The 12,984-nt window shown below is 36.2% G+C and overlaps 1 protein-coding gene across 4 annotated transcripts; it reads right to left on the reverse strand.

Annotated features, from left to right (window-relative positions):
* Positions 1-4,612: 4,612 nt before the first annotated feature.
* LOC146139540 (transformer-2 protein homolog beta-like) lies at positions 4,613-12,692 on the reverse strand. Of its 4 annotated transcripts, none has more exons than XM_083391200.1 (9): positions 12,459-12,692; positions 11,708-11,799; positions 8,231-8,323; positions 7,893-7,974; positions 7,578-7,706; positions 6,992-7,161; positions 6,575-6,610; positions 5,927-6,096; positions 4,613-5,452 (listed from the first exon to the last, which is right to left on the reverse strand). In XM_083391200.1, the coding sequence occupies exons 1-9, from the start codon at positions 12,498-12,500 to the stop codon at positions 5,442-5,444; spliced, it is 825 nt and encodes a 274-aa protein (XP_083247326.1). In that variant the 5' UTR covers positions 12,501-12,692; the 3' UTR covers positions 4,613-5,441. The 4 variants fall into 4 exon arrangements, with proteins under 4 accessions (XP_083247326.1, XP_083247325.1, XP_083247328.1 ...); XM_083391199.1 differs by having other exon boundaries at positions 5,927-6,102; XM_083391202.1 differs by lacking the exon at positions 6,575-6,610.
* Positions 12,693-12,984: the final 292 nt, after the last annotated feature.

The raw sequence follows: 12,984 nt of genomic DNA on the forward strand, positions 1-12,984 counted from the left end.
CCTATAAAAAAGGAAAGTTATACATTATTTATTTTTTTTAGCAAAATATTGGCAAACAAACGATTTTATCTTTTAGAAATCTTTGCCCAGCATAGACAAGTTGGTAAAAGCGAAACACACTTTTCAAAAACTGTGGCATTAACAATCTTTGCAACTTATCAGTGTTAGTAGGCCTTATTATTCCATGACTATTATTAATATGTTGCTTTACTTGTCAATGCCTTTTATAGTGCTTCGAGGATATCTTTGCATTTTTTGTGTGGTTAAAGCGCTGTGGGTCTTTAAAATAAAGTTGTTACATCAAAATTTTAAAATAAAGTATGTTATATCAATGTTATTCAATGATTTAAAAATCGTTTTTTTATATAACTATTGTTATATATTATCGTATTTTATACTACCAAGGGTTAGTTTTCGGCAAATTGTGAAAATAAAATAGTGTATAAAATCATTTAAAGATGAATGTTTAGAGCAGGGGTTCCCAAACTTTTTACGATCTCGTAGGCTACAACTTGGTAGCAATGTACTGCCACGCGTACCACTTCTTGCAGAACAACTAATTTGATCGAATTGTATTTTATTCAGAAGAAGAACATTGGCCTACTAAACATAGCTTATATATCTAGCTTTATTCAACGCTATTTGTAGCTTAAGCTATAAAACAGTAGATGATATCTATCAAGAGCAATCGTTTAACATAATTAACACCCACAGTCCTATAGCCAGGGTTGCCATACCGTCCTTATTTATAAGAAATGTCCTTATTTTGTCTTATTTTCAACAACTACAGAACTTCGATCGTTTCCTGTGGTAACCGGTTTGAATAATATTCTAAAATTATGCTTTTGCGCCGAGATTTTATGACATCACAAATAAAAAGGTACTTCTAAGTGGTGAGATAAGTAGGGCAGTGGTACAGCAGTTTTGGTGCTCTACCAGGATACAGCAGCTGACGACATGGGTGCAGTAAACAGCCGAACAAGGTTACTGCTGTGTAGGCTACAGAAGATTAGCGGCACGGGTAGCGTTTATTGCGAAGTGGTTGGTAATGGGGAAATGGGTGCATTGCAGTCAACACTTCGATTAAATAAGTAAAGCTATAAGCTGCGGCGACCAACACTTCAATCGCGATCCACTTTTTCATCGCCACATTTCGCCGCGTTATGTGTCGGACTTTTAAAATAGCGTTCTTTAAGCAACATAAACAGGATTAGACGGAAAAACAAACCACAAACCTTGATAAACTGCTGGAGCAAATTGTTTCTGCCAAAAGTATGGAATGTGATACGACACGGCTCGTATAAATACAATGCATTTCCAAAAAAGTTAAAAGTTTTTAAATGCTAAATCTAATTTTTCGGTTGTCCTTATTTTTGGGTCCATGTCGATGGCAACCCTGCCTATAGCGTTGTACGGCTATTCCATGCGACTGTGCTGCTTGTTAACAATTGACATGACCTGTATTTTGGCAAGTGAAAGTAAAAGGGCAGCGTTACACCGATTATAGCTTACATAGAATACCTAAATATATTTTCTGATTTCTATATATTAGGTTTTTGCCTCTGAATTGTGTTTTTCCCGCCGAAACTGCGTAAACAACACCAACGTCAGAATAAAACACAACTCGGAATAAGGCCAAAATAGGACTAATACCTAATGGTAATATAGTACCGTCTAAATCAGAATAAGTCCCAAATCCGTCGGAATAAGACCTAAAAGGTCAGAATCAGGCCTAAACAACACTTTAACTAACCCCAAACCTTACCCCTAAGTACATCACTAACTCCCCTAATAATTTCAACACTAACCCATTTTCAATAACCCCACCCATTACCCACAAATATCTCCAAACAGGACCAAATATCCGGTGCCGAAACAACGGCGCTCTGACAGCGCCGGTAAGATTAAGGCGTCCAAACGTAGTCACCAAAACGGCCGATGCCAGGCCGATGGCCCCCGATCGTACCATATCCTCTACGACAGGTCGGGCGTTATTTTGCCATTAAGGCCTTGTTCCGATGAAATTATGCCTTGTTCCGATTAATTTAGGTCTTATTTCGATGAATATAGGCCTTATTTCGATAAATTAAGGCCTTATTTCGATAAATTTAGGCCTTATTTCGATAAATTAAAGCCTTATTTCGATAAATTTAGGCCTTATTTCGATAAATTAAGGCCTTATTCCGATGAATTCGGACCTTATTCCGACAGATTTAGTTCTTAATCCGATAAATTTAGGCCTTACTCCGACAGATTTAGGTCTTATTCAGACGATTTTGATCTTATGCTGTACGGTACTGGATATTACTGCGGATTTGGTTCTATTATGTCGTTGGTCTTAATACTATAGTTTTATAGATTTTTCTGCTTTAGGTCTTATTGTGTGTTTCCGCTATAGGCTACCCTGTTGATCCAAGCACGGTACGGTACAACACGTTTTTAAAACTTTCGAAATGATTTATTTGTCCGAATTTGCCTGGTACGGCGGATGAGTGCACAATTCAAACCCGAAACACTCTTTAACAACTTCATCTAAGTTCTTTGCAGCAATTACCGTACCAAACGTTGAAACAATCGTTGTTAGATTGGTGTGTATTTCATCACCATCAAGTTTACACATATACTTATGTCCCACAACCTTAACCTGTTGGTTTTTCTGAAAAACAAATTCTGAAGCATTTTTCGTGCTCATTATTTTAGGATTTCCAGGCTAAATGACTTTGCTTCCAAAATGTTAGCCTAACATCATTGTAATGACGTCACGCAATGGTATACTTTTGTGACGTCATATCAGACAAAATTCATGGACCTCCCCAAACAGAAATCCTAGATCCGCGCCTGAATAAGCTACCTCGTAAAAACGTCCTAGATAGCTAAATGAGTCTGCAGACTAAGCTATCCCCTTATCTGAAAAGGGACGCTCCGTCCAAACCTGTCGCCCGGGACCGGCGTAAAACGCAAGTGATTTATTTCAGTTATTTTTTTCAGCGAGCAAGCTCAATACTGCTCACAATAAGTTCAAGAAATAGTGCAACCTGAAATTTGTCGCGTTCCTCGCCGGGAAGCCTTATCAAAAGTTTTATAGTATGATCAGTGGAAACCTTCCGAAACTGCGGTGCTATCGTTGCCGAAACGATAAACAGACTTGGCAGTCATGGTTTGTGGCTTGAGCGTTTTCTAATTTGAAAGTATGTCCTAATAGGCCCTGAGAGCATTAAGTGGAGGCACCACATTAACCTTACTGTCGGATTTACACTGGGTTTATTATTTATCTTATTTTTTTATTTATTGTGAAACAAGATCAAATTATAGTTTCACCAAATTTTGCAGTATACTTTTGTTGATAGACCTTGTTGTTTGAAGTAAGTAAGGGTAGCCTAGTAAAATTGTGAGTTTGAAGCAGCAGGGGTTCAGGAGTCGAGAGTCTTAGATGCAGGACCCTAGGATTAATTGAAGTTACTTTTTTTCTTCATCAAATAGCAAATTTGCAATAAAGGTAACGAATTATTATCGAACGCATAACAATTTTTTGCTAAACAACCCGGGAAAATCGGGGATGAATTTGAAACACACGGCATTAGGAAATAACAACCCATAGATTGCAGTGAAACATTGGTGATGTCGACCGGTTTCATTTTATTTTATCAAACTCTTGCAACGCAGCACGCGATAAAACGGTCGAGTAATGTAGCAGTATTTCTCACAGATATTTTAGTTTCAGGAAATCATTAGACTTTGTATAATAAAATATGGGACAACAAAGCCAATTAAACTATTTATATTAAAAAACGCGGCATATTGGCCTTTTTTTTGAACTGTGAAGATGAGATATCGCGATACTTAATGCTGTGCACAGTCTTGACAACGATTAAACGTCCAGCAATACGCAGACCTCACAAGGGTTTATAAAGCTACTTTATGAAAAACTTTTCCAACGTAAAGAAATTCGAAATGAAATCACAACCCGACAGCAACTGTTGTAACACATTTTCGCGCTGGTGGTGGTTTGTCACAGAAAACTGCAAATATAATCAAAATATTCCTTCTACGTTAGAAAATCCTGGTATAACGCTAATTCGCATTTTATTCTTATTCGACTTCCAGGCGACAAACCCAGTTTCTTTTGGTACTTTGGAATCAATTCGCATAACGGTATCTTCGCTTCATTTTTCTCATGGTCTTACCTGTTACTTACCATTTCAACTAGGATAAAACGTTAGAAATATGTAAAGAATTAAAGTTAAATATTTCGTTATATGGTGCCTTTGCAGAAGGTATACAGAAATCAATATCCTGCTATAATAGTAGGAACTATGTTACGTTAGAGATGTTGAAGTCAGATACTGATTATTTCTCTTTTTCAGATCATTACCACAAGCCTATGCAATTATGATATAGAACTTGCGCGTACAACAGAATTGCGTTTTCTTATTTCGGGCGACGTTTTCGGATTTTCGTTTTTCAGCGGTAAATTTTTCGCGGGGTTTTCGTTTTTTCGTTCTTGTCCAGCCACGGTCTTGCTAGCTTTCTTCTCATTTCTTAAAACTGCAATTGCAGAAAATATCCGGTGAAATACGGGCCAAACGAAAAAAGGCAAAGCACGAGACAAATGTCAGATGAACGCACCTAGGCATGCAAAGTTTAATGAGCAGTACATTTGGTGGACAATGGTAAAATCTTGCGGGCAAAAATGGTCGGTTATAAGCAAGAACAATCGGTAACACGTACACAGTATTATTGGACCAGCAGCGGACAATTCAATTAGGGGGAGAAAAGTACCACTTTTTTAAACCAATTATATTTAGCAGTTTAGGTATAACCGAGATAATATTAGGCGGTTTGGCAAATTAAGGTAAAATTGAAAACAAAAATGGGCAAAGGTTAACACAAACAGTTTGTGTTCCAAATTTTGCGAAAAGTTAACGCCCAACGCCCGCTACTGGTTCAGTCATTAACTTGTAAAAAACACGGCGATGTTTACAGATAACCAACTGGAAAGAATTTACAATATTTGAAAAGTATTATACTTGAAAAAAAGTTGCTAAAGGCGTTGGTCAACGCTCAATCACTTGGCAAAAAAGCCTTCCATATATTTTGGTCCAAACGAATCAAAAAGTGTACTAGACAGATGGAGCGACAGTTACGGCACAAAATGTAGCCTTGAAATACATAAAAGCCCTACAGTTGACATCAGAAATTAGATAAATTTCAGAAACCAAGCCAAGGCTACATATATACAGTCAGTCGTAACATTTACCGGGTAATTTAATCTGGCGCGGGGCACAACATGCAGTTAATGGTAAGAGAATTCCTGGCAACAAAGGATTTTTAAAATCAGCCGCGGGTTTGGTCAAAACGCGATATGAAAACATACCTAAAAGAAACAGTTTGGGTTTTCAAGTTAATAAAGAACGGTTGCGAATTCGGTTGAAGATGGCTTTTCAATATCGACCTGCAAAAACAAAATAAAAAAGATAAAGTATAACTGAATGACTTCAAACAAAAACTAATTAAAAAACCACACAAGTAGGGTAAAAGTTGTTTTAACATAAAATTAAACAAAAAAGGCAAAATATACTACAAAACAGCACGCCCAACTTGTAGCTTTATTAACAGAAAACCCTATTTACTGTTTGATTTACAGATATTTTGCATTGTGTTTAAAAATGCAATTTAATCGTTTTAAGACGAATTTAAAAATCGCCTAAGTTTGCTAAAGCATTAGTATGTAAAGTGTATAAATACGGCCCATGCGCCAAGGAGTAAAAGGTGGCCAACTTCTGCGGAAGGTAATTTAAACAGCATAACTAAATAACTTTTAATGGTTATGAATTCAAACAAAGAAGAATATAAACTGGCGCCCACGTCTCTGTGCAACTTAAAATCAAGCAGTGCTAAAAAAACGTTAGCGCATCGCAGGACTTACGGTAGGGAGAGCGATCTCTGTAGTATGGAGACGGGGAGCGGCGACGACTGTAGGGCGATGGCGACCTGCGTCTGTAGCGAGGAGACGGTGAACGACGGCGCGAGTAGGGCGATGGCGACCGACGGGAGTAGCTGTCCCTTCTGTAGCTGTCCCTGTGGTCGTCGCGTTCTCTGTACCTTGACACACGCAAGATTTTTTTAAGGCTAGGTGAAGACTTAGAACGATTAAGATGGTGAACATCCAAGCAAATATGTTAAAATGTTTTAAATGTAGTTCATTGCGCGACCAAAGCTTTCAGCTTACCCCCCTTAAAAACATTAATTGCATAAGTTTTAAGATGGTAATGGAAAATGTACCAAACGTTATGTGTCGCTGATTTTGTAACTAAACTTTATTAAAATATAAGGAAAGAATGCTATAATATTATCAGTGCTGTAAACAAGTCATTTTGAAATGACTTAAATCCAGGTAAAGTCATTAACGAAAAAATAGCAAGTCAGGGGTTGTTTAATACAAACACTTTGACCAAAAGATTTGATTTAAGTACAGTCACGTCATTTATAAACTGTGACTTAATAGCACTTGAGTCAATTCATTGACTTAAGTCATTACAACACTGAATAATAGATCATTAGCTTTCACACTTACCTGTCATAGTAATCGTCTCTCGCTGGTGGGTGGTATCTAGAGAAAAGGCCAGAAAAAAGGAAGTCAAAATATGCCTGTTAGGTGGCACATTTAACATATATTACTAAACTCACAACTAACAAAAAAACTTCTCGTGTAAAAAACATAGTACTTCTGCACCATTTAAAATCATGCAAATTCTGTTTTTCGTAGGCCGCAAATTAATTGGTAAGATCTTTATAACAAATATACAATTTTAAAGTTACATGAGAGATATCGTTGAAATATGAAAAAATGGAACCAAATACAGGCCTGTGACCTTCGAGGAAAGTACTCACAAGTCACAACTTCTTATTGTAAATTAAACTTGAGGCAACCAACTGAAAAATTGTATTTGGTTGTGGGTTAAAAATAGAGCATTGAAAAGTTTGTACTTACGGGCGACCGACGTAGACACCCGGTGTTGGCGTGTGGGGACGTTTGGTGATGGAGAAGTCGACTCGTATTCTTCTTCCGTCTAGCTCCATGCCGTTTGCCCGCTCTTTGGCTTCAGCAGCATCGTCCGAATGTTCAAAATAGACGAAGCCGAAGCCGCGCGAACGCCCAGTCTGCACAGAAAGAGGTTTGTCTTTTAACAAATCCTAAAATGAAACACTAAAAAAGAATCAACAATATATGTGTTGCAATTAAAAGGTGGTAAAAGTGTCAAACTAACTGCATGGGTACAACATTATGTCGATCTACTCAACATTTTTGGCATTGAAATCAAAGTGCTTAAGATTTTTTTAGATTATAGATAAGCTACCAATGTCAGCAAAAATAGTATTACACAAACTACATTAGGAATAAATTTACAGCAATTTGTTGTGAGTTAACCTAAAGTTTCTGTTGATTGCATAACCTAGGGGGGGGTCTAAAAATACTGCTTGCTTTACACTGGTTTTGCTAAATTTCACAAGAACTATATATACCTCACGTAGGTTTGGTAATGGATATATTTAAAAAGACTGGTATTAAAAATTACCTTTTGATCAATCACTATATTAATGCTGGCCAATCTTCCATATCGTGAAAAAACGCTTCTTATGTCGGTTTCGGTAGTGTAAAGACTCAGGCCAAACACTCCAAGACATTTTCCTTCTGGTGGGTTGAGCTGAAAATTAAACAAAAAATTAACATTTTAAGGAAAATAGTTCTCTACAAGCCAGCAGAAGATTTAAAATCACAACACAGTTATTAAAAAAATTGTACCGTGGCTGGTTAATAAAGCAACGAAAATAAGATATAAAAATAATCCTAAGAGCTACAAAGCACAAACATATTTTCGAAAATTGCTTACTCTGTCTCCAATATGACGTTTTCTATTGGACATAGGTGATCGACTGGAATGGGATCTTCCACGAGAATGATAACTTCTAGACCTAACAATTGCATAAAACATTACTGGTCAAGGGTCAGCTGAAAAGATTCACTGCTAGGGTCCTGTTAAATAATATTTCAAGAGGTTTTACATTCCTTCCTGGACACCAAGTTTAGCACCATAACATTGCATAGGTTTGAATCTGATTTACAACATTATTAATCTTTAACTTGATAGCATAAAATACAATGTTTTTTGTTTTTTTTTGTTGTTTTTTTTAAACTTTTTTTTACTAACAAAACGGCATATTTTTTAACCTGGATCGTGACGCAGAGTATCGGGATCTTCCTCCATTTCTGCGGCCACCAGAGCGAGAGCGCTCTCTTCTCCTGTATGAGCCAGAGCGTGATCTGCAAATAATAAATCAACACCTTTTCATTACAACAGAGTATGGCAGGAAAATATTATAGATCAACATCAGAAAGCCACAAGGCATTTGACATTAACAATACTAAATGGGTAACTCCTAACTCTTTCAACATTTTAACCAACTTTAACATTTTAGCCCTGCACAAAAACAAATTAACTAACAAATCAGGGTTGATACATTTCTTTTTTAAAAAACACTTTTGTGGCAACCCTGAGAGACCAAAGACAGATTAATAAAAGGTGTCACTGGAACCCAGTCTGCATTCCATGGCACTTTATACTGTCATCTAGGGTGAATAGTGCCAAATTTTCAGGTGGGCAATAAAGGTTTACGCACACATGAAGTTCGGAATCTAGCACAGCTTAACCTGTTTCTATAATTTAGGTTTGGAAATCACTACTTTAAGTGTGCACGCAAATAGCTTAAAAATAATTCTGGTGTGAATCTGCCACAGAATGCAGACCAGGGGCGGCATTATGAACAGTTCCTCGCTCGCTAAGTTAACGAGCTCGTTTTAGCGAGGGATGAGCGAGCGAGAAACTCGCAAACGCATTTGGTATTACGAACGGTCCTCGCCAACACCTCGCTATAACGAGACGCACACGCGAGAGAATGCGTCAAAAACACAAGAAAAAGGACGATTGACTCAGCAAAATTGTCGCAGAAACGTCGTTTGGCGCTTTGTTTTGGAAATCGTTAGCTGCTTTTAAATGTTAAATTTATTATGAAACAACTTTCAAGGTAAACCGCATGAATTTATTTCCTAATTAGTCCTGTAGATTATAGAAAAAGGTTTTGGGAAACAACGTTTGACGCTGGTCTATAATCCTACCACAACGCATAATATTTGGTTAGGGGTGCGAGTTAGCGTTGGGGTTAGGGTGGGTCAAGTATTATTATTAAATAATGAATGTAATAATGCTTAAAACACCCAAACGCTAACTCACACCCTATTCATAATTGTGGTAGGATTCTAGACCAGCGCCCAACGTTCATTATATACGTCTAAAAAGGTAAAATAATTATTTTAAAACTTTTTATTCATTTGTATCTCTATTTAGTTAGCTAGCTTCTGTAAACATTTTGATCATAATTTACCGGGATGTAACAATTACACCACTAACACTGGTATTTTAAAACTTTAGTTACAACATGCTGCTTGAGTTGCACCCTTGCACCAGTAAATTATGCATGGAAATGAATTTACAGGCTCTGTGTAAAGTTCATAGTCACTTCAAAAGAAGAAAGAAATTCAAATTTACTTAAAAGTGTTAAAAAAACATGTGTTACTACTTTACCGAGAAAATAATAAAACTCAGGAGACACTGAAAAAAAAACAGTCTAATTTTGACATTCCTGAACCACTGAAGGCACCGAAAAGTCTTGTAGCAGGACAGCGGCATGAGAAGAACCAACAACATTGTGCAGATCAATTCAAGGTGAAAAAACAGAATTTACTCCTAAATCATCTTACTTTTAAAGAGCAAGACAATGGAATAGCAAATTTCTTGTATAAAAAGAAATGGATTGGGCTGCTAACATAATTTACAATTGTCTTGCCTCAATATTTTGCTGTGTGAAATTTTTGTGCTTTTCTAAAATCATGCTTTAGTATAACTTATTTCTTTTAACTAAAAGTATATTATTTTCTAGTTTTATATTAACTTACACACCATGTATTTGTGACTCACTTACATACAAGAGCATATTTTTAATACAATAGTGAATTGTGTTTGTAATTCTGATTGCACTTCTGACCTAAGGGTTTCTTTGGATGATTTAATACAAAACTATTTTGTTCCTAAAATAACATAAGTTTCATAAAGTTTATCTTCACTTTTAAAGCTTTTGTTTATTGTATAATGAATGAATCCTGGCAGATGCTGGACCACTGGTACACCATGGTATTATAATACCCCAAGGTGTAACAGTTATTCATACAAAAATACTATTTTGATGCAAAATATACATGCATGGATATCAATTGCTGAAATTTACCTCTATGTTATAAACAATGTTCATATTTTTGCATTAGTTGATTAGTACTGAATATATGTATTTAATAAAGTGCCTCAAAGCACCAATAAAATGAGTCATGGCATAAATTTGCTGCTTTTGTAAATTCTTTAATTAGTTCAAAAATAAAACATTAAAAATAAAGTTGGTTTTAAATCAGTGTATAGCGTAGACGCAGACTTTCTGACAGGGGTGTTAAGATTTTGTGATAAATATGACGTTACAGAATGTCCACTAAAAATATAAGTTTACATGTGGAGAGTGGTAAAAGAGTTGAAATGTATTATAAGGTAAATAAAATTGACTAACTACCGAAATATGTGTAAAATAGTACCTCAAGTCGTAGGCATCAACAAAATATAAAGAAGTTGCAGCATACCGGTTTATAATTTTTTATTTTGGGGTGTGGTTGGTGGGGTTGATCACCCCAAGTTTTCACTGGGAATGCTCTTGGCACAGTAAGCACCCCAAACTCCATGTTGTGTAGGTAGGAGATCGCCTAAATCCGTATATCACGACATTTTGGTAACAAATTCACAAATTAATTATGAATCTTAGTTATGACATCCATTAGTGTAGGTATAAAACGTTTATTGATTAAAAAAAATTCATTTAATTTACAGCACTTGGGTTTTTAGAACACAAATTAGGTGTTACCGAGTGGTCTGAGCCACTCGTTAGTTAGCGAGGAGTTTAGCGAGATTTGTTTAACGAGAAGTGGGTTCGTAATACCAAAAGTCGACTTAGCGAGCTCGTGCGTCGTTAGCGAGCTCGCTTAACTTAGCGAGGTGTGTTCATAATGCCGCCCCAGATTGCTACAAGCTTGAAAAGTTTGGTCCAAATACAGTTACAGTTGGCAATCTTAAACTAAATACAGTCGAACATTTGGTAATAAAAAAATTAATTTGCGTTTCAATGTAAAAAGTCAATAAAGCATGCAAAATTTCAGTTGCGCTAAAATTTGTGTTTGTCATTTATTTACTTTCATGCAGGTTTCTGAATCAACTAGATTGCAGCTGCTACACAATTTTGGGTTACATTTACAGACCTCCACAATGCAATATTTATCAAAAGAACTTAGCATTGGTATAGGATTGGGCATATTGAATAGTATTCCATTCCATTTGTAAATAAATAATAAAAAATGTTTAAGCAAATGCATTCAATGAATTCTGGAAGTTAGAATCCTACCACATTTTCATCCGGAGGGTTAATATTATTGCTAACCTTGTGTGGCTAAGGGTGCAAGTTAGCATTGGGAAAAAACCTTTTATTTCTGTATTACACACTGGCTTGTTATACAATTCCCTAAATTGCAAAATGCAAACTTCTTACGAACTGCACGAACCTGGATCTGGAACGAGAAAAAGATCTTCTCAAACTTGGTGACTTTTGTGGTGTATTGGAGCGATAAGACCCCGATCTAGAACGCGATCGCTTCTGTAACAAAAACAGCCATTTTTATTTTATTTTGAAATACAAAATCAATCTAAAATAAAATATAACTTGTAGAAAACTGAAGTTGCAATTGGTCTAAATCGTGTGTGGAATAGGTTTTCCATACAGCATAATGAGGGTTCATGTTCTTTAGTAGTTTTTAGATAAGTATCGATATCGGAAATGCAGCCGAAAAAATCAAAATTCTTCAAAAAAATAGCAAGTGTGCACCTGCCATACAACATAATGCAGACTTGGTGCAACTGAGTTCTGTTCCTACAGCTTCGTTCATTTCATTCTGCTCCTACAGCGTCATTTATTCTATTCCGACAGTTCATTCCGTTCCGACCATTCATCAAATTAGTTTCGGCCCTATTCATTCCATTCCGACAATTCCGACCATTTCATAAATTAGTGAGCGTTCCGACTATTCCGACCATTCATCATTCCGTAAATTAGTGTTACCCCAAAATTAGGTGTATTCATTTTAGGGGGCTTCATGTTTAGTGTGATGAAAAAAACCGCAGGTGCACTTGCCATGCTTTTTAAAGTGGAGTACAACAAGCAAAGAGAAAACAGGTTGAATAGGAATGAAACATCCTCTTCACATATTTCATTTGATAGTGTTATAAAAAAATTAAAACGGTTAGTTAATATCTTACCGTTTCCGCTTTCACGTATTCGCCCGGCTCAACGTCGCTCATATTTTTTGATTTTTTTTAGTTCTGATTCTCTTCTTGGTTTAATACCTGAAAAATCAAGCAATTAGCTCGGTTACATGTAAAAGCAATATACCAATCAGAATTTTCAAAACACTGCTGTAAGACAACAACAAATATCAGATGTCTGACGATTAAAATTTAAAGAACAACAACAAAAACAAAGACCATTCTGGAAACTGCGGCAACGCTTTTAATCTCACGTCCAGAGTTTCAACAACAAAATAGAAATCTCGCACCAACAAAATTAATTTTAGTGGGGTGTCGATTATAACAGTCTCGTATTTTGCAGACTTGTTTAATTTTTCCCGACGTCAACATTTTAACACCAGTCAAAATTTAAATACTGTTTAAAAAAAATGTATCACGCACAGATTTCGTGCGTAAGTTGTCGTTTGTAGTGTTTCAAGCAACTTTCTTAATTCTACATTTTCTGACCAAGTCAGTAGCAGCTAAGTGCTGCACAGAC

This window comes from Ascidiella aspersa, chromosome 6 (genome assembly GCF_963924565.1).
Source record: "Ascidiella aspersa chromosome 6, kaAscAspe10.2, whole genome shotgun sequence".
In the NCBI taxonomy this organism is placed as follows: Eukaryota; Metazoa; Chordata; class Ascidiacea; order Phlebobranchia; family Ascidiidae; genus Ascidiella; species Ascidiella aspersa.

Coding starts and splice junctions, on each gene's coding strand:
- LOC146139540 (XM_083391199.1), bottom strand. CDS start 12,500: ATGAGCGACGTTGAGCCGGGCGAATACGTGAAAGCGGAAACG. Junction 8,324..11,707: donor TTTTCTCGTTCCAGATCCAG/GTTCGTGCAGTT, acceptor TATTATTTGCAG/ATCACGCTCTGGCTCATACA. Junction 6,103..6,574: donor AGAGACGATTACTATGACAG/GTAAGTGTGAAA, acceptor GCGTGTGTCAAG/GTACAGAGAACGCGACGACC.